This window comes from Microcaecilia unicolor, chromosome 5 (genome assembly GCF_901765095.1).
Source record: "Microcaecilia unicolor chromosome 5, aMicUni1.1, whole genome shotgun sequence".
In the NCBI taxonomy this organism is placed as follows: domain Eukaryota; kingdom Metazoa; phylum Chordata; class Amphibia; order Gymnophiona; family Siphonopidae; genus Microcaecilia; species Microcaecilia unicolor.
The window spans coordinates 241,708,242-241,729,354 of record NC_044035.1 but is presented as its reverse complement, the minus strand read 5'-3'; the positions used below and the strand labels follow the sequence as shown (position 1 = coordinate 241,729,354).

The 21,113-nt window shown below is 39.9% G+C and overlaps 1 protein-coding gene across 2 annotated transcripts in view; it reads left to right on the top strand.

The window, feature by feature from the left end:
• LSAMP (limbic system associated membrane protein) overlaps positions 1 to 20,128 on the top strand; it is a 1,187,184-nt gene extending 1,167,056 nt beyond the window's left edge. For both annotated transcript variants that reach the window (XM_030203921.1, XM_030203920.1), the window contains one exon: positions 10,651 to 20,128. In XM_030203921.1, coding sequence (XP_030059781.1) covers positions 10,651 to 10,748 — 98 coding nt within the window. In that variant the 3' untranslated portion in view covers positions 10,749 to 20,128. The remainder of the gene's footprint in view (positions 1 to 10,650) is intronic.
• Positions 20,129 to 21,113: the final 985 nt, after the last annotated feature.

Below are 21,113 nucleotides of genomic sequence, written 5' to 3'. Positions count from 1 at the left end.
TTCTCGATACCCTGTCCTCACTTGGATTCCAGGGCTCTGTCCTTTCCTGGTTCTCTTCCTACCTCTCCCTCCGCACCTTTAGTGTTCACTCTGGTGGATACTCTTCTACTTCTATCCCTCTGCCTGTCGGCGTCCCTCAGGATTCTGTTCTTGGTCCCCTCCTCTTTTCTATCTACACTTCTTCCATTGGTTCATTAATCTCATCCCATGGCTTTTCCTACCATCTCTATGCTGATGACTCCCAAATCTACCTTTCTACCCCTGATATCTCACCTTGCATCCAAACCCAAGTTTCAGCGTGCTTGTCTGACATTGCTGTCTGGATGTCTCAACGCCACCTGAAATTAAATATGACCAAAACCGAGCTTCTCATTCCCCCCCCCCCCCAAACCCACCTCCCCGCTCCCCCCGTTTTCTATTTCTGTTGATGGCTCTCTCATTCTCCCTGTCTCCTCAGCTCGAAACCTTGGGGTCATCTTTGACTCTTCTCTCTCCTTCTCTGCTCATATCCAGCAGATTGCCAAGACCTGTCGTTTCTTTCTTTACAACATCCGTAAAATCCGCCCCTTTCTTTCCGAGCACTCTACCAAAACCCTCATCCACACCCTTGTCACCTCTCGTTTAGACTACTGCAATCTGCTTTTTGCTGGCCTCCCACTTAGTCACCTCTCCCCTCTCCAGTCGGTTCAAAACTCTGCTGCCGTCTCATCTTCCGCCAGGGTCGCTTTACTCATACTACCCCTCTCCTCGACCCTTCACTGGCTCCCTATCCATTTTTGCATCCTGTTCAAACTTCTTCTACTAACCCTACACCCCTTCCCATGCACTCCGCTCCATGGATAAATCCTTCTTATCTGTTCCCTTCTCCACTACTGCCAACTCCAGACTTTGCACCTTCTGTCTCGCTGCACCCTACGCCTGGAATAAACTTCCTGAGCCCCTACGTCTTGCCCCATCCTTGGCCACCTTTAAATCTAGACTGAAAGCCCACCTCTTTAACATTGCTTTTGACTCGTAACCACTTGTAACCACTCGCCTCCACCTACCCTCCTCTCTTCCTTCCCCTTCACATTAATTGATTTGATTTGCTTACTTTATTTATTTTTTGTCTATTAGATTGTAAGCTCTTCGAGCAGAGACTGTCTTTCTTCTATGTTTGTGCAGCGCTGCGTATGCCTTGTAGCGCTATAGAAATGCTAAATAGTAGTAGTAGTAGTAGTAGTAGTAGCAAGTGAACCAACACAACAACCAAACTATCTTTTCTACAGGTACATTTTTGCATCCACATTCATACACAAGTACTAATGTATTTGCAGATTTATGTACTATAGGGAAATGGATTGACTGCAAATCTGTCATGAGTTTGCAATGTGGTTGTCACAGAATAACTCACAAAGAGCAACAGAAAATGTCCTTGTGTTGAAGGAGAACAATGACTTCCCTTTAACATAAATAAAAGACACAAGTTATAAAGCAGCATACATCTTGAGTTAACATTATTTCACTCAAATCACTATGCTACAGGAGGGAGGAAGTGACCTAGTGGTTCAAGCAGGCTTTGTCCAAGTTCAGTCTTAAGGACCACAACCTAGTCAGATTTTCAGGATAGTCCTATTGCATATCAACAAGAGAGATTTGCATAAAATGGAGATAGTAGACAATGCAATTCTTGTGCATATTTATTACTACTATTGCATCAAATCATAAATAATATTTAAGTATCATCAATCATCGCACTGAAACCTTTATTAGTATAAAAAATAATTGTGCACACATCATTAAAATATCCTTTCTAAGCTGGTAACTATGGAGCCCTTTTACAAAGATGCAGGAAGGCCTACTCGTGTACAGTGCATGCCAAATCTGCACTACTGCCCAGCTAGTGCCTGAGCTGGGTAGTAATTCCGAATTTGGCACACGCTGAATTCCATGGTAGAAAATAATTTTCTATTTTCTACCGCTGGCCACTTACCCAGCGGTAAACAGCAGTTGGCGCTCGCTGCATGCTTACCATGCGGGTAGCGCGTGAGCCCTTACCACAAGGTCAATGGGTGGCATTAAGTTCTCAGGCCATAAATAGACGTGCACTGGTTTAAATTTTAGCGCACGTCCGTTTTCCAGCCCCTTAAAAAAGGCCCTTTTTCCTAGATGTGGTAAAAAATGGCCCAGCACACTCCCAAAAGACATGCTCACACTTTTTACCTTGGCTTAGTAAAAGGACCCCTAACTGTCTGAGAGATCCTCAGGATGCTTGAGTTTGCACTCCCAGGGGGAGTGGTGGAGCTTAGTGGAGACCATGGAAGCATTTTTGCAATATTGAGATGTGAAACGTTAGCTTATGTCGAGACTAAATCAGTGAATCCATCGATGCTGGAGGATACTGTCGGTAAGACTGTTAACGGCTTTACAAGTTCAAATGTGTAAGATCTGGTTGGATCTTTCAGCGATGTTGTAGAAAAGATAAGCCAAGTGGATGGCACTTCAGGAATGTGGTGACACTTTAGCAATATGGACTAAGAGCAATGTGCATATACAAGTTGGAAGATTTTGTGAAACCTCCTGGCATGCTGTAAGTGATTTGGGTTTGCTCTAATGACTGAAAGTGCCCTTCAGGGCATTGAGACTTCATTATAGAACATTTTGTTTGACATTTACCTCAGGATTCTATATATGGCACCTTAATTTCTTCGTGGAAATCGAAGGGTATTCTATAACAATGCATGTAACTTAATTGGTAAACTAGCTAATCAGCATTGTTCATTGGATTTAACAAGCAATTATCAGCACTATTTGGCACTAATTAAGATTTATGCGCACAACTTGCTAAGCATATTCTGTAATGTGGTGTGCTTAAGTTCTAAGTCACGTGGAGGGGCATAATCGAAAGGGACGCCCACGTTTTGTTGAGGACGTCCTCGCAAAACGTCCCGATGAAGGGGCAGGGAAACCCGTATTATCAAAAGAAGATGGACATCCATCTTTTGTTTCTATAATACGGTCGGGGACACCCAAATCTTGAAGTTTTGGTCGTCCTTAGAGATTGTTGTCCATAGACTTGGTCATTTCTGATTTTCAGCGATAATGGAAACCAAGGACGCCCATCTCAGAAACGACCAAATGCAAGCCCTTTGGTCATGGGTGGAGCCAGCATTCGTAGTGCACTGGTCACCCTCATATGCCAGGACACCAACCGGGCACCCTAGGGGTCACTGCAGTGGACTTCATAAAATGCTTCCAGGAACATAGCTCCCTTACCTTGTCTGCTGAGTCCCCCAACCCCCGGCCATCTCTTAACCACACCCCGTCCCGCCTTCAGTACACTGCCGACATGCCCTTTGAACTTTGGCCATCCCCGCGACTGAAAACAGTTGGGGACGGTCAAAATCGGCTTTTGATTATGCCGATTTGGCCAGCCCTGAGAGAAGGACGCCCATCTCCCGATTTGTGTCGGAAGATGGGCGCCCTTCTCTTTCGAAAATGAGCTTGATAGTGGGCATAATTCTATAAATGATGCTCAAAAATGGGCGCTGGAAAAATTTGGCACTAACCGCCAGATTCTATATATCACGCCTAGCATTCTGTGCTGAAATCCCAGCGTATTCTATAACAACATGCATAATTTAATTGGTTTAATAAACCAATCAGCATTTTTAACAGAACTTAACAAGCAATAATGAGCACTAATTGGCAATAATTAGAATTTATGTGCAGAACTCACTAAGTGTATTCTGCAATGCACAGTGCCTAAATTCTATTGTGCACAGCCAAAAAGGGGCGTAGTTACAGGCAGCGAAATGAGCATTTCATGGGTGTTCCAAAATTTAAGCACGCTGTTATATAATATGCCTTTCTGTGCCTAAATCTACATGCTGGTATTTATGTCACATTTTGCTTGGTGTAAATAGATGTGTGTAGTTTTAGGCACTTAGATATCAATTAAGCATATTCTATATACTGCGCCTAAATCTAGGCGCTGTTTATGGAATACACTTAGGTGAAAATTTATTCCATGTGAATTTTTCAGGCGCCATACATAGAATCTAGCCCTAAGCACTGTCCTATAAAGAGCACACTCCCCTTATCGAATAGTGCTTAGCGCTGGTTCCTACACCCAACTCTGAGTGCCAGACTTGCTGAAACCTGGTGTAAATACTGACACCTAAGTTGAGCTGGAGACCTATTATTCTACAACACTATGTGCAACTTTTTGGAATGCCCATGAGTCTCCCATGGCCTTTTGGGTTGCATGCTAGGGATTTAGGTGCCCAGTGTTACAGAATAGTGCATAACCAAATGCATGTGCAAATCCAAGTTGGTGCCAATTAACATCAGTAATTTGTTGTTAGCATCCAGTTATTGATGGTTGCATTCACATCTCAGCAACACACCAAAATCTGGATGCCGTATATAGAATCCAGGTGAGTAGGGGGTAATTTTATAACAAGATGTCTAATAATTCTCAAAATGTGTCTATTTTATACCTGTTTTATAAAAGCAACGTGGAGGGGCATAATCGAACGGGGACGCCCATCTATAAGGGCGCCCATCACTAGGGACGGCGCCGTAAAGAAGCGTACCCGACCATATTATCGAAACAAGATGGGCGGCCATCTTTTGTTTTGATAATACGGTCGGGGACGGCCAAATCTCAACATTTGGGCCGCCCTTAGAGATTGCCACCCTTAGAGATGGCCGACATTGGTTTTCGCCGATAATGGAAACTAATGGTGTCCATCTCAAAACCGGCCAAATCCAAGCCATTTGGTCATGGGAGGAGCCAACATTTGTAGTGCACTGGTCCCTCTCACATGCCAGGACACCAACCGGGGACCCTAGGAGGCACTGCAGTGGACTTCACAAATTGCTCCCAGGTGCATAGCTCCCTTACCTTGTGTGCTGAGGTCCCCCAACCCCCCCCCCAAAACCCACTCCCCACAACTGTACAACACTGCCATAGCCCTAAAGGGTAATGGGGGGCACCTCGATGTGGGTACAGTGGGTTTTGGGTGGGTTTTGGAGGGCTCCCATTTAACACCACAAGTATAACAAGTAGGGGGGGATGGGCCTGGGTCCGCCTGCCTGAAGTGCACTGCAGTACCCACTAAAAACTGCTCCAGGGACCTGCATAGTGCTGTGATGGAGCTGGGTATGACATTTGAGGGTGGCATAGAGGCTGGCAAAAAAATGTTTTTAATTTTTGTTTGGGTGGGAGGGGGTTGGTGACCACTGGGGGACCAAGGGGAGGTGATCCCTGATGCCCTCCGGTGGTCATCTGGTCAGTTCGGGCACCTTTTCAAGGCTTGGTCATGAGCAAAAAGGGACGAAGTAAAGTCGTCCAAATGCTCATCAGGGCCGCCCTTCTTTTTTCCATTATCGGCTGAGGACGGCCACCTCTTAACCATGCCCCGTCCTGCCTTCGGTACACTGCCAACACGCCCCCTTGAACTTTGGCCGTCCCTGCGACGGAAAGCAGTTGAAGCCGACCAAAATCGGCTTTCGATTATACCGATTTGGCCGGCCTTGAGAGAAGGGCGCCCATCTCCCGATTTGTGTCGGAAGATGGCCGCCCTTCTCCTTCGAAAATAAGCTGGATAGGTGCCTGCTATAATCCTCAATAGTACACAAATGCTCACAAACATACACCTACTCTGATGCAGGTGTAAATGTGTATGTTTTTCACTCTACCCTACTGGGATCAGTGTATCTTATTGGCGATTGGCAAGTGATTGTGAGGACAAGAGCATTTGCAGTACGTTCATTTCTGCCGACAAACTTTTATTGTTCAGTATCATCAGTAGCATTTTAGACTCCTGATGCAGACCAGGAGGCCGAAACACAGGCCTGTGTCAAGTCATGTCTTGCTTTGGTTAAAAGTTTTAACAGCACTTTTATTGAGTTTGTGTGATATCATTGTCATCTTCGCTGTGCTTGTCTACCATTTGGAATGTTACAAAGTACACACATATATTGGAAATTTGCACCTATTTCATACAAACCATGCCCCCGAAACTACCTGCATGCGATCTGCATTAAAGTACACACAGTGTTATTGGCATGCATCCTTGTACATGCATGTACACCCATGCAAGTTTATACAAGTCATTTTCTGGATATAAAACATGTTTGGAAATTCAGAACAGGAAGACAAAAGTTCTGCAGAAAGAGCAGTACAGTCCACAAACACAGAACACATCTTCTGATAGTTAAAAAGGCTTTTATTTTTTCCACTTTAAAACACAACCCGACATGGCCACGTTTTGCCTGTCTAGAGGCTGTGTCAGGGATTAACAACTATTAGGGTTCCAAAGGGCACAAACACCTAATAGTTAGTAGATGTAGCAATGAAAACAGCTCAGCAGTAGGATAAAAAGAATGCCCCCTCCTTTCTCAGTAGTATACTATTAGGTGTTTGTGCCCTTTGGGACCCTAATAGTTGTTAATCTCTGACGCAGCCTCTAGAGAGGTGAAACGTGGCCATGTCAGATTGTGTTTTAAAGTGGCAAGAATAATAGCCACTATTAGAAGACGTGTGTGCTGCTTTTGTGGACTATAAAACATATATAAACGTCATTGAATTTTCTGTAATGTAGTTGAAATAGTTTCAAGCTGTTTAACTCTATGTTGGTTGAAGGCAGCTCATTGTGTAGTTTCTAGCCTAGTATACCTAGGTACTCACATACACAAACACTATTATACCACATGCTACAGTATGAGTGTCCTAAGATTGTAATGTATTCTCTTTTAAAAGTCATCCCAAAAAGAATGCATTTAAAATCGCCATATCCAGTTTTGGAGTTCAGTAATTTCTCATTGACTCAGCATTATTTCTAGTCACGGTTTCATTCTTTGCATTCCTTCCTTCCCCCTCCCTTCACCTTTCCATAATAATCATTGCCTCTTGCCGCAAAAATCAAAGCTATCTTTCTGGTGGTGGGATGTCACACTGAAATCATCCCTCCCTCCTCCCATTAACAAATAAATAATTACACAGCCTCTCCCAGAACCAAGAATACTGTGATTGGTTCTATGTTTTATTGATTAGAACAATGTGATGAATAGGTCCCTGGGGAGATAGTGTCTGGCTCTTAACAGACAGTCTTCAATGTACTGAATTTTAATGTGTGCTGGTATTTGTGGGTCACCACAGGTATAGCACAATAAAGAGAGAGGAAAGGAGAGAGGTTAAGGAAAAGAAGGAGGGAGAGAACAAGATAAAGAAACGTGATAGTGACAGTTCAAGGAAGCCAAAGCTCTTCAGTGGGTGGCAGAGCTTGGCCTTGAGATTTAGCTCCTAACCAATGTATACTGTAAATGAAAGGGTGAGAACGTGAAAGCAAAGAATACAAAGGAGAAAGAAGATAAGGACAGCAGGAAATGAGAACATAATAAGAATAAACAAGGGCATGAATAATGAAGCCCAAGAAAGGTACATGGAAAATATGGGACTGTAGGCGTAGCAATCAATGTAGGATATGATGTGAGTGTGCTTGCTCATGATCCTTCTCCCTTTCCAGTGTTGTCCAGCAAGGATTTGCATACAGTATTAGAAGAACTGACTGTAGGGAGTCACTTTGGAACTAAGGGCCCACTATTCAACCCATAGCGGTCAGTTTTTTTTAAGCCCCTGGCAGCTGTGGGTTGAATTAAGCCTGGATATTCAAATACAAATACAAAAATATACTTATTGTCCACAACTACCATTAAGTTCTGTGCAGATTCCAGCAAAAAGAAGAACTGTACAATCTGGGAACACAAACTAATAAACAAAAAACATCAGTATACCTCTAAATATTGCTCAAAAAATATGCTTTCAAAATTTTGCAAAATACCAAATAATTTATACAGGCTCTTACATGAATAGGTAGACCATTCAAAATCTTCACTGCCTGATATTGAAAACCAGAAGTGAATACCTGTTTAGAATGCACTGTCCTAGGATTTGGAAAGTAAACTTTGATCCCTAAGGATTACCCCTCTTATTTCCATTCAGGACATGTCATAGTTAGCATATATATTGGTGCATACCCATGTTATAAATCAAGGTACATAGTTTAAAATGAACTCGTGCCTCCACAGGCAGCCAATGTAAGTCTATGAACAGCAGTGTGGCTAAATCATATTTCCTGGCAGAAAAGACCAATTGCACTGCCACATTCTGAACTGTTTGTAACTTTTTAAAAAGTTGTTTAGTGCAACCTACATAGACAACATTACAGTAGTCCAATTGTGATAATTGTAAGCTCTGTACAACTAAACTGGAAAACAGGTTTTTCTAAACGTGACCCCAACCTCCTTAATGTTCTCAATAGAAAAAAGGATTTCTTAATGATAGCATCAATTTGCAATTCAGGTGTGAAAGTATTATTAAGCAAAACACCTAATATTTTAAAACCTTGCTCAAATGTATTAGGATTAAATTGTTTTAACACGCTGTCATTCCAAACATCATTAGTTTGTCCTAGTAATAAAAATGTAGTTTTATCTTTATTTAATTTCAAAGAGTGTTTCCATCTCCAATAAATGTAAACATTTTCTAATGTTTGCCAGTGAGTTTTCTGCAGAGGATACAATAGGAAGCCATGTTCAGGCTCCTCCATTGAATATCTGGACACCTAGAAGTTAATTGGGCACCAGTTGATATTCAGACATTTTGCTGTCCTAACGTTATGCTCTTACTTAACTGTTTAGTGGACCAAATATCACCATTAATCAATTAAGTACAGGCTCTACCCATGTCCTGTCCAAAGACCACTCCACCACTAATCAGACAGTGCCACTATGGTCAGAGCCAATATTCAGTGGCACTGGCTGATTAAGGGCTGCTGAATATCAACATCATCATCTTGATCTGTACATCATCTTGATCTGTACATTTTTAACAGTATGTCTTAGTCAAAGTTGGCAAAAGACACCCATTGTAAGTTTATTTTATAAAGGTAAGCTAGGCACCTATGTACCTTTTTAATATGGGCACCCAAAACTAATACCCATGTGCTCTCACATTTGGAGCTGGAGAAAAGGTGGCTGAGGGTAGATATGATAGAGATCTATAAGATAATGAGTGGAATGGAATGGGTCGATGTGGAGCGTCTGTTTACGCTTTCCAAAAATACTAGGGCAAGGGGGCATGTGATGAAGCTGCAGTGTGGTAAATTTAAAACAAATCGGAGGAAATTTTTCTTTACTCAACGCGTAAACTCTGGAATTCGCTACCGGAAAAGGTGGTTAAGGCGGTTAACTTAGCGGACTTCAAAAAAGGGTTGGACGGCTTCCTGGAGGAAAAAGCCATAGAATGTTATTGAATGGACGAGGGAATACAGTATTTCTAGGATGGGTGGGACAAATTGCTTGTTCTTTTGGCCGCTGTCGGTGACAGGGTGCTGGGCTCGATGGACCCTTGATCTGTTCCAGCATGGCAATGCTTATGTACTTATGCTCTGAAGAAAGTGTAAATTTGTGCATATCCTCTATGGGGGTAGTTCTGTATCAGGGCGCCTCCATAGAGCTGGCATAAGTGTGGACACCTAAATGCTGTAAGGAATGTGTGTAACTTACTGTATTCTGTAAGTTGCATGAATAAGTAGGAGCCCTGCCTTTGCCTTGCTTATGCAACACCCCTTTGTCATATCCCCTTGCAAATACATGCTACATAAGTAAATTGGGTATTTGCAAAATAGTGCTTAGGTACAGTACATGTATATGCCAGTATGCTAAACATTTATGCACATACTGCTGGATTCTATATATCGCGCTTAGCATTCCATGCCTAAATCAAAGCATATTCCATAACAATGTGGGTAACAATTGGCTTAACAAGCTGATCAACATTGATAACAGCACTTAACAAGCAATAATAAGCACTAATTGGCAATAATTAGAATGTATGCGCATAACTTGTCTAAATTCTAAAGCGCGTAGTTCAAAAGGGGCAGGGCTATGGGCGGGGAAATAGGCATTTCGTGGGCATTCCCAAATTTACATGCATTGTCATAGAATATGGCCCAGTCCATATAAATCTATGTACAGGGATGTATGCCACATTTTCATTGGTGTAAATGGATGTGTATAGTTTTAGGTGCCTGGATATCAACTAAGCGTATTGTAAATAGAGCACCTAAATCTTATAAAATACGCTTAGGCAAAACTTAGTTCTGTGTGGATTTTCCAGGCACCATATATAGAATTTCCCCTATAATGGGTGTTTAAATGACAGTGCCAAGTTTATAGAATTACTCTTCATGCGTGCACATATATATTTTATAATATACTTGCAATATCTCAATCCCAAACTATGCCCCCAGAAATACATATGCAAAGATCATGTAAAAATAGATACACTCTTTCTGTGTGTCTACTTGTTATGTGTGTATATCAATGTCTGGTATAGTAAAAGCCCTTTCCACACTTAAAACCATGTTTTACATGCAGAAAATGTTTTATAAAATTAGATCCTTTATGGACAAGTATAATGATGCTGGAAGGTGGCACTCTACTTCTAGCCTTCTCCAACAGGAAACCATACCCAGGAAGATGTAGAACTAAGATTGAAGAGCTCTTTTCTTCTCAGCCTTAACAAGGCAGCATGCCAGCTACTGTAAAATGGACTATGGCATCTAGAACTCATTCCTTCTTCCTCCTTTTTTTTTTCAGGACCCGGGACAGGAACAGGAAACAGTGGATCTCCCTGCCCAGCTCTATCACTGTGGTTGCTGACAGCCTCCCTGCTCTGGCTACTCTGCAAGTCTTAATATAATATAACACAAGAAAAAAAAAAAAAGTCATACAGGAGAGAGAGATGAGACTGTTTCTTTCACCACTTTGTGTGTTCAGAAGCAAGAGAAATATAAAAGAAAAAACAAGAAGACCAGATTTTAAATTGAAAAATCCTAGTAAAATACTAAAGAATGGGACAGAATTCTATGTAAAGAACCAAGTAATGCTGAGAACCTTCAAGAATTGTGAACAACTGATTTCTATTTTCAGTTTCTTTTCTTTCAATTTCTTTTGCAAAGGTCTGGCTTTGGTGTTTCTTCACATAATCTCATCCTCCTTCTTCTACTTTGCTCAATTCCCCTAGTGCATTCAGACTGAAAATTAACGCAATTTTTCCTTTCGGCATTGCTGTCACATGGAGTTTGCTGGGCTTGCATTTTACAGTCAATGATTTTCTGTGTGCGCTTATGTGTGTATGTGTGTGTGTGTGTATAGAGGTGGACAAAGCATGTCTAGGGACTACTGCATATCTGTAGGGTTTCATCTTATTGTTACAGCTTCTTGAAAAGCATGGAGGGGTGTCTAACATACTCTTTAGGTGGCTTAAGCACAGGATGCAGGCTTAGAGAATGGGGAGGCTACACTTTTGCATTGTTTTTGGTCACCCCACTTGGGAGACTCCATTCTATCTGCAATCAGTTAAATACAGTACAAGATACCAGTTTGGGTATAGCTTTGCTGCTCCAATGCCATTAAAATAATGCAGGGTCTTTCTAAGGCAGGTATATGTACCCTGATCTAAGAATAGGCAAGTCTTCTGTGTAGACCTTACCTGCAATCCCCCAGGTCACAGTAGATGTGGTCTGGCAGATCCTTTTAGGGACAGAAATGTAAGTAAAGGGGAAATGAAATCACATTCAGCATGTATTTCACCACGACTTTGTTTATATTCAGCTATTCATGGAGTGGGGAGCTCTTTAAGTAAAAAGCCAAATATTGGTGACACAGACATTAAATAGATCATTTGTTATTTTGGCCCAAGTTTAACCTCCTGGACACAGTGAAGGGTCTAGATTTAATCTGGATTAATTTACTTATGCCTGGGAGGAATTGTGGATTACAGTGGTTTACTACAATGGATTACAAATTTATGTACACATCAAGACAGCTAGTTAGAAAATGGAAGGGATAGAAAGGATTGAAGTAAGTATTTTAGTGGATAAGTTCTTTATGCCATTTATTATTCTCTGATCACACTGTATAAAATGTTTCAGGCAATGCCTAACCCTCCCCTCTCACCCAAGCTTTCATTTCTCAATCCCTTAGCCCTTCCTATTTGTACTTATACTTTATCTTGGTAATGCTCTTCAAATTATCCTGATCAATTAAGACCTTCCAAGTTTGGGTCCTTTTTTAAAATACCAAGTGTATGCAGTTAGAAAGGCAAAGCAAATAACAATGGCATAACAATAATAGAAGGCTCTAAGCCTACCTACATAGGGGTAAAAAAAGTACAGAGAGGAAGGTCTGATACATTAATTCTATGGCAGCTTCCTTTCTGTAACAATGCCCAACTCATGCTTAATACTGAATTTCATCACACTGACCAAGTTTGAACCAAGGAAGATCAGGTTAGTTGGAGAAGCCTCTGGCTTTAGTGATAACAACATTTTCTCTTGATGCTGATGCTGGTGCTGGTACAGGACAATATCGCATGCTCAACACACAGACACAGAGTGCAATGAAATGCATTCATTATGACTTTAGAATAAAATTCTCAGCATTATAGCTCCTCAAAAATATTTGAGGTGGATTCATAAACACAATAATCCAGCAAAATAAACATGACATCATAATGTTCATTACCTATTGCTCAAAAAGGAAAATTTATAGTTGTGTAGCCTTGTTGGATTACAGAAGCAGCTTCCTTTCCGTGATTTGATAAATCTCTATATTGGCCTTCAAGGCAAAGAATGAGGAGGATGGATATCTTGAAGTTGTCATCCTCCCTTCCTAAGATGAGGGGAATCAGTGAGTCAGTACCAATTCCCAGCACGAGCGCCTTCCTAGAATATGAATGCATTTGCGATGAAGTATCTAATGAGATGAAAGTACATTTCTGACTCACTGTACAGTTCACCTAAAATGCCTTTGAAACTAAAAGGAAACATTTCAAGCTCCTTTGAGACAGAATTAAATTATGACTTGGAAGTAATATTTTATATATTACAATTCTGAATTTGTTTTCATAGAATATAGAAAGTATTTACCTCTGCCCTATCCTTTCTAGACTCTTATCCTGCCTCCCGATAATTAATCTAATGAACCTACTGCTACCAAATATTTATGAGGAAAGGTGGGAAATGTGATGCCATAGTTCTGTTTTAGGTGAATTAAATTTGACAGTGTCTGTAATGGTAGAATTAAGTGAGTACAAAGTGGGAAGGTGGAATTTGTAGCAAGGAATGTTGCCATGATTTGGGTTCCTGCCAGGTATTTGTGACCTGGCTTGGCCACTGTTGGAAACAGGGCACTGAGCTAGATGGACCATTGGTCTGACCCAGTATGGTCACTCTTATGTTCTTAAGGTATTTGGGTTCCAGATTCTAGATATATTGACACAGAGCTGGTCTGATGATCCAGTGTCAGTGCCATGCATTAAAACATGGAAGACTTGGGTTTGATTCAAAGGTTCAACAACTATTGATTTAGGAGTCAGGTAGATCTATAGAAGCGACATTCAAAATCCCAAGATGAGGAAGGCACAGCTGTTGCTCATAAGTGATCTTTACTGGACAGGTACAGATTTCACAAGAATCCACACTTTGTGGCTTTGGCAAGGACTGTTGCTGTAATGACTGAGCTACATAGGAGTTGAGTTAAAATTAGATGGGGAAATGCTGGGATGTTCTTGGTACCTATTGTTATTGAGTTGAACTCCAAGGGAGTAGGAACCAACTTCCAAACCAATGTAGGAGCCAGGATATACAGGAAGGATGTGACACTTAAACCTCTTCCAGAGCCAGTGCAACACAGTAAGCAAAATGTGCATAGCAGGGAAGCACTTATGTATGAGGGGGGCACTGTATTTACCTTGGTTACGGTGACTATGGTGTCACCAGGCCCACGTTCCAGCACTGTGCATCTCACTTCAAGGAACGAAGTCATTAGAAGGAGCAGGACACAGCATCGCTGGGACATAGGCCTATGGAGAAAGGACCCACACCATGCTGATTTTGCCCAGGCAGAGGTAGGGTAGTAACGGTGACAAGAAAACTGGGGGTAGAGTACCACAGATTAAAAGTTGCAAGGAAGCACCAGCAACCTTAGCTTCCTGCCTGCCCTCCTCCTCTTTTTATCCTTGGCCTTTCCAATTAGTCAAAGTAGAATAAATTCAATATTTTTATTTTGTTTTACAGATTAACAAGCTGCAAACCAGTTTAGCAGATTCCTAGAGGCCCCCAGAGTATAATACCAGGGAATTTTGTCATAATAGAGTTATATATGCTGGCAAATTGTTGTTTGAATCTAGAACATTCAGAGACCAAACTTAATGGCAGGTCTATACAGAAATATGGGAATATTACAAAAAGTGGTTTTATGGATTTGGTGGGAGATACACTATGGGGTTCATTTTCAAAGCACTTAGACTATGGAATTTTGTAAGTCTAAGTGCTTTGAAAATACGTCTTCACATAACTTTAGCCAAACTCCATAACATTCTCATGTTTTGATAAGCTCTTAGTTTTATCCCATAATTCTATTCTCTGTGCTTTCTGCAGGAAAAGGGCCAAATTAAATAGGGCTGGCAGTCAGCCAAAAAGGGTAAGGTTACATTATCAATGTGATCTAAAATGAAGATGCATTAGCACAGTTGTAGAGCTGGTCTAGTATTGAAATGTCAGAATTGATGGAGGAGGACACTGCAGCATGTTGACAGGATTGGTTTCAGTGCTAGAATAAGAGGAGGTGTTGCTGGTTGGGATGAGGTGTCTGATATCAGAGTTCTGTAGGGGATCTCAGTAGAACAACCAGTCAAGGTGCTGTAGATCAGTATTAAGTAATATATTCTCTGAACTTTGAGAGGGAAACTTGCTTAGCCCACAGCCATAAAATAGGTGATTAAAATCAGTTTGAAACTGGGAAGCAAAGCATCCAGTCCTCATCTAAGGAAGATTATAATTCCATTTGCCGCTTGGCTGATCTTTAACAGTCTCGTCTTAAAACATTTTTTTCACTCATACAAAAAGGCAGATGGAAAAAGCTGCTATTTAGTGGCTGCTCAGTGCAGGAAAACTGTCACCCTGATTAGAACTTGATGGAAATACCCTCTATAGCTGGTTCTGCGGATGCTAATGGTTTCTGTTGAGGAAAGGCTGTAAATTAAACAGGCAGCCCTGTCTGTTACATTCTTCAAGGATTAAAATCATGTAATAAGAAAGTATTTTAGGCAAGGGCTAGGGCAAATTTCTTACCAACCTATATAAGGCCACACAGGCAAGATTGAGAAAGGCCTCTGAATGAGAACTAATCCATTTGCTCTTAGCATTAGCAAACCAGGAAGTTCAGCAAGCATCATCTTTTGAGGTAGAATCCATGAAAATGGGAATAACTATCACTGAGGGTGTGGAGTGCTGGGTGTTATAAGGTATCTAAGTGAACCCAAAGAAACAAAAAACATTTATGTAATAGAGATACATGTATGGTTATGCTGTATACAAAGAATAGATCATTCTGAGATCATGGTTCAATGCAGGAGTTATAAATGATTGACACCCATATATGCCAGAGTCTTAAGTCAGAAACTTTCCTATTCACAAAGGACTGAAATGAAGGCATGTTCAATGCTATTATCTCTTGAGCTGTGCATTCCTGGAGCTAATAATTTTCGTTGCTGGTTATGCAAATCCAGGATTTACAAAAATCAGCAATTTTTCAACATATACTGAGCACAGACCAATAAAACATTACAGATCTGTGTAAAATTATAAGCAAACTGCAGGCAGTTTCACGGGATGGAGCGTCCCATTGGTGCCTGCAGACTCTAAATCTGTAACTTACAAGCAATTACTATTATCTATATCTGTCTGTGATATAACCATCAAATGAAACCTTAGAGTAACCATATTTTTCCATGAACTATTTTGTAAAATTAGTGAGGATCTTGTCACTCACTGAGTCTTAGAAACCCTGTTCCTCACTTGTGACACCTACACCTAACAAGCAGCCATTGTACTGTGTATTCTGTTTATGCTATATATGAATGGCATTTTGTTTAGAAAAATGTTAATTTAACTCCCAGTGCTAATGTTTCAGACTGCCTTGGTCTCAGTTCCTCTGTCATAATGCCTTGAAGGTAATGTCTAGAAAAGTGAAAACACTTCCAGAATTCGTGACATCAATCATGCTTGACTGGTCAAACAAGCTGTCTTTCTATTCCAGTATTCATACTATTCCTTAAGAATCTAAACCAAATAATACATGCTTTCAGTAATTATTAGAAATAAAAGGATTTAGTATGATGGTTATATGCATATTGTATCTTGCATTTGGCATATGGAGGGCAATTCTAGTAAGGGTTGCATCCATTTGGGTGCCTATTTTGGAGCTTATTCTATAAAGGAAAGTACAGGGCTGATATTCAGACTGCGGGAGTTAGCCCAGCTAATTCCTGAGGTCAGTGGTGATGCCGGATATTCAATGCCGGGCCGTTTCCAGTGACCAGCTTTGAATATTTGATTTATTTTTGTCTGCTAAGGGAGACATTCTATTTATGATGCCTTAAAAATTGGCGTTGTAAAACCATGTGCTTAGTGTGATTCTATAAACTACGCCTAAAGTTGGGCGTAGTTTATAGAATATGCACAAGTGTCAATCTTGTGCTTAAAGTTTAGGTGCCCCCATTTAGGCCACCTAAAACCCAGGCCTAAATATATGCACCTAAGTTAGGTGCAGATTGGGTGTATTCTATAATATTGTGCACAGTTTTTTGAAATGCCCATAACCCGTCCATTCCACGCCCATGCTCATGCCCCCTTGTTGACTGTGTGAATTAGAATTTATGTGCATCAAGTTATATAGATTATGCCTAGAAAGTTGTATGCATAAATTCTAATTAAAACCAATTAGTGCTGCTAATTGGTTGTTAAGTATCAATTATCGACTTGTTAATTAATTAAATTGTGTACACAATTTGGGGGGTAAGAACTTAACCAGCCAAGTCAACATTCAGCACTGGCCGACTTGCTATTGATTTGGCCGCTAAACTTAGCCAGCAGTGTGCTGCAAATCAACGGATAGCTGGTTATATCACACAATAGAACTGGCTATCTGTAAACACTAACTGGGAATATTTAGCAGGAGATAGCTGGCTATCTTCCACTGAATACTGGCGGATAGATGGTTAAGTACCATTTAATCAGCCTGGTGACATTCCTGGCTCGTTAAATGGTTTTGAATATTGGCTGGTAGGTGTCTACTTCCTTTATAGAATACTAGCTCAACAGGTATACACACAGCATAGAGCTGGTGTAAATGTTTGCACTTATATTTGGGAGACACACACGTAACTTATAGTATTCTACAAATTACATACATAAGTGTGCACTCTAACCATGCTCCACAAAGACTCTACCCATGTAAAGTACGTGCTATCAAAGATATGCCCATACTCACAAAATAGCACAAAACCAATTGACTAGAAAACGGGCATTTTACAAAGATACATGTTTCCTAACTTACATGGTTCCTTATAGAATTGCCTCAATAAAGTAGGGCATGGAAACCAGGCAGAAACGGATTGGGTTTTGAATTCAACAATTCAAAGTGTATTTATAAGCATATAGTGAAGTGATCCCCCTCACAGGTTTTGCGATTGCTCTGCGCTTGTGCTAGAATACTGAACTGTTATTGAAGGGTTCCAATATTTCGGATTGGTTACCGGTGTCAGTGAGCAAGAGTGCGTAACTTGATATCAACTTTTAGCACAAGCTAGAAACAAACAAACTGAAGAAGACTGTATTTGTTTTGAAAATGTAAATATATAAAAAGCTATAGAAAATGAAAACCCAATTAGTTTGATGTCCAGCAATTGCTAATTGATCAGTAGCTCCTTTAGGGGATATGATATGATTGTTGTATCTTCCTCAATGGCATTTGATATGTGGATTTCAGTCACACGAATCATACCTGTGTCATATATATGTGTTTGTGTCAGTCAGCAGTAAAATGTTTCTGATTAGGGTGGATCTGTAATCTGGAAAACAGGAATTATTTGTAGCTTGTGGTCATTTTGTGAATGGGGAGGAATTTTTTCAAATGCTTCCATAAATTGTTAGTAGCCTTCCAAATAGCGTCTTATGATTAAATACAAAAATATGTGAGGACATTTAGAGAGGCAAATTGCTTAACTGGTATAAAGGCCTAACTCCTCACCTTTCTAAAAAAAAGGTGCCTGATTGGATGGAACAGTTCTGCAACAAATAACTGTTCCATAGCAGCTTCTAGAAGAAATATTTTTTTTTAAATATAGCTTTCAAGACTTTTCACTCAATCAGCTTTGCCTTTCCTTCCTAGTTTAACAATCAACTTTGCTTTGTCATCCAATTCAATAGAGAACATTGTACATTTTTAAAAATCATTTTTTTTATATACACTACCACCTCCTATGCCTTTTGTTCATTGAGGTTGTAAGCCTCTGTTTGGTGGCATTACAATTATGTACTGTTCTGACTACTATAAATTTGAGTACGTTTCTGACAACTGAAAATAGTGGAACTATGAGCTTTTAAGTGAATTCCAAAACAGTTCCATACAACTGAAAAATAAAGCCCATTTTCCAATTCCATTGTTTCTTATACTTTAGATAGAACTGGGAGATAAGTGGGATGCTGGTGCAGTTTACAAATAGCCTAACCAATGTTGTTTCCACACCACTAGTAGGCTGACATAAGCTCCATAAATAAAGATAAGCAAAGTATGCATTGTAAAATGGAGTTTACGTTATGTGCGATTTGCACACGGTTGATTCATCTAGAGGCTGTAACTATAAACATAAATGTCAATAAACTATCTGGAAAGTTGTTTCAGGAAAAAAGGAGGGGCTTTCTTGTTGATAATCCTCTGGAGCAGAAGTTTGTATTGCAGGTACCCTAGTCTTCCTCCACCTATCCTACTATCCAAACTACTTAATACATACATACACATACACACTATGAAGAAGCCTGATTGTTGGTAAGGTTCCTGCTCCTCACTTCACTACAATAGAGAGCAGTGGTCCGAAAAAGTAATCTTATCAAATTCATTGAGTCCAAGTGTGAAGAAGGATGATTTTGGCCCTCTGCTTTAACAGCTTGCTTCTCTCTGCAACACAAAAGCCTTTTCAATACAATATACTAAATCAAAATGTTTCATGACAAACCTATGATGGAGAATGAAAACTTTGCCTATTTGCTTTTGAACCCATGGGGGTACACTTTTGGGGCTTTGCTCATACCTGATTCCACCCAGTTATCACCCAACCTCATCTTGCAAGCTTACATTTGAGAGTGCCATCTGGAGAGAGTCATGTACAAAATTAACCCCAAACAAAATAGGAAGAAATTAATTTACACTGGTGGGTTTGGATCTAACAAGAGCCTGGTGCTAACATGGCAAAGTTAATTCTTTCAGTTTAGTCATCTTATTGTCTTGTAGCGCTGAATTAAGGAAGGCAAATGACCCTAAACTCTATAGAGTTCCTTCAGGTTACCAAATGCAGCCCTATTCTCAACTTCCCATGTAATAGACATTTCAAAGAAGGGGAGAAATCATTTTAAATATCTGTAATAATTTGCTCATTTCATCTTAGGATTTGAAACCTCCAAATGTCTTGAAATATGAGTCAATGGTGTCAAATGACTCTAGAATGCATTAGAAAAGTGAAGAGGGGCATTCACTTTAAAAGTGCCCCAGAGTAATTGTAGCTTTGGTACAAATATATATTTTTTTTCATAACATAAGATGAGGTACCATGAAAGCTGCATGACAGTTTGGTATGCTCAAAGCCATGCTTGCTGCAAACACTTCTCCCTTTTGCAAAAATAATGCCAATCCTAACATGCATTAAAACTATTTGTTGGGGTTATTTTCTCATGTTCAGTGCTATATACACAGTAATTAATATATACATATATATAAATATATATACATATAATTTTTCTCTCGCCCCAAAATTGTTAGACAAACTAAATCTCTATAGGGAAAAATGGCCATTTTTTTAAGAAAAAAAAGCTATGTGGAAAAGAAAGCTGTATGTGTAAAAATGCTTTTATTGTGTTTAACTTCTGTTTGTTTTCTGTTTATTTTGAGTATGAGTGCTCTGCTCTTCTGTGGATCCTGATCAACAACAAATAAACATAAAGACTGTGTATCTTAATTCACATCGCTCTCTTAATACTTTGGATATGTGTATATGGAGCCAAAAAAAAAACTGGTGATGGATTCGTTTTAGTGAGTGTCCTGGAATATACTACAACTGATGATTAACTACCCCATGACTTTTACCAGTACTATATGGACAGGCCCAATGTTATTAGGTGCTATTAAGTCTAATCTAGGGGAATATTTTTTGTTATCACGTTATTCCAGTGATTGGACTAGGAGCAGGGAATAGAATGCTTATGATATTGCAACCTGATACAATGCTTCCAGAATATTACATGAAACCTTTTTGCAGTCCATTCTTGGCATTCTGTTTCTAAACCCCAGGCAGGTTCTCATCCCCAGTCTGCATAACTCAACCTTAACCGAGTTTAGCACCACAATTTTGGGGTAAAGTTGAACTTTTGTCATTCCATTGCATTCTGAGATTTGTAGTCCTCCTTTCCCACTGAAGAAAATGAAATACTTACAGCACCTGAATGTAACTATCCTACTAAAAAGACATGAGCTAAATCCAAAATCCAAATATGGAAAATATCAGGTATCAAAATATATTGGGAAAGAAGGTCAGAAGTTCGGATGAGCCTTAACTTAAACAAGGTCAATTGTGAGATTAATTTCTAAAGAATACCCAAAATCCATTTTATTAGGATAGCAAGTGTATGTAATTCTGTTCTGTAATTATACACAGTTTTCTTTTTTCATTGAAAAACACCTAGAACAAGAAAATGTTTGACAAACACAAGATGACTAGCATGCATGGATGCTATGTGCTAAATATTCCTTTGTTCCATGCCATCTAAATAATTGTGTCTAATTACATACAAAGACCTTTATAAGAATTTTTACTGGAATGCTGCTTTTGTCAGTTAAGTCCATATGGTCACATACGATTTATGGGGTAGTTATAAGATAGTTCCTATACTAGTTCCTTTTGTAATTATGTCATTTGCTGTACAGAGTTCTTGAGAAAAAAAAAG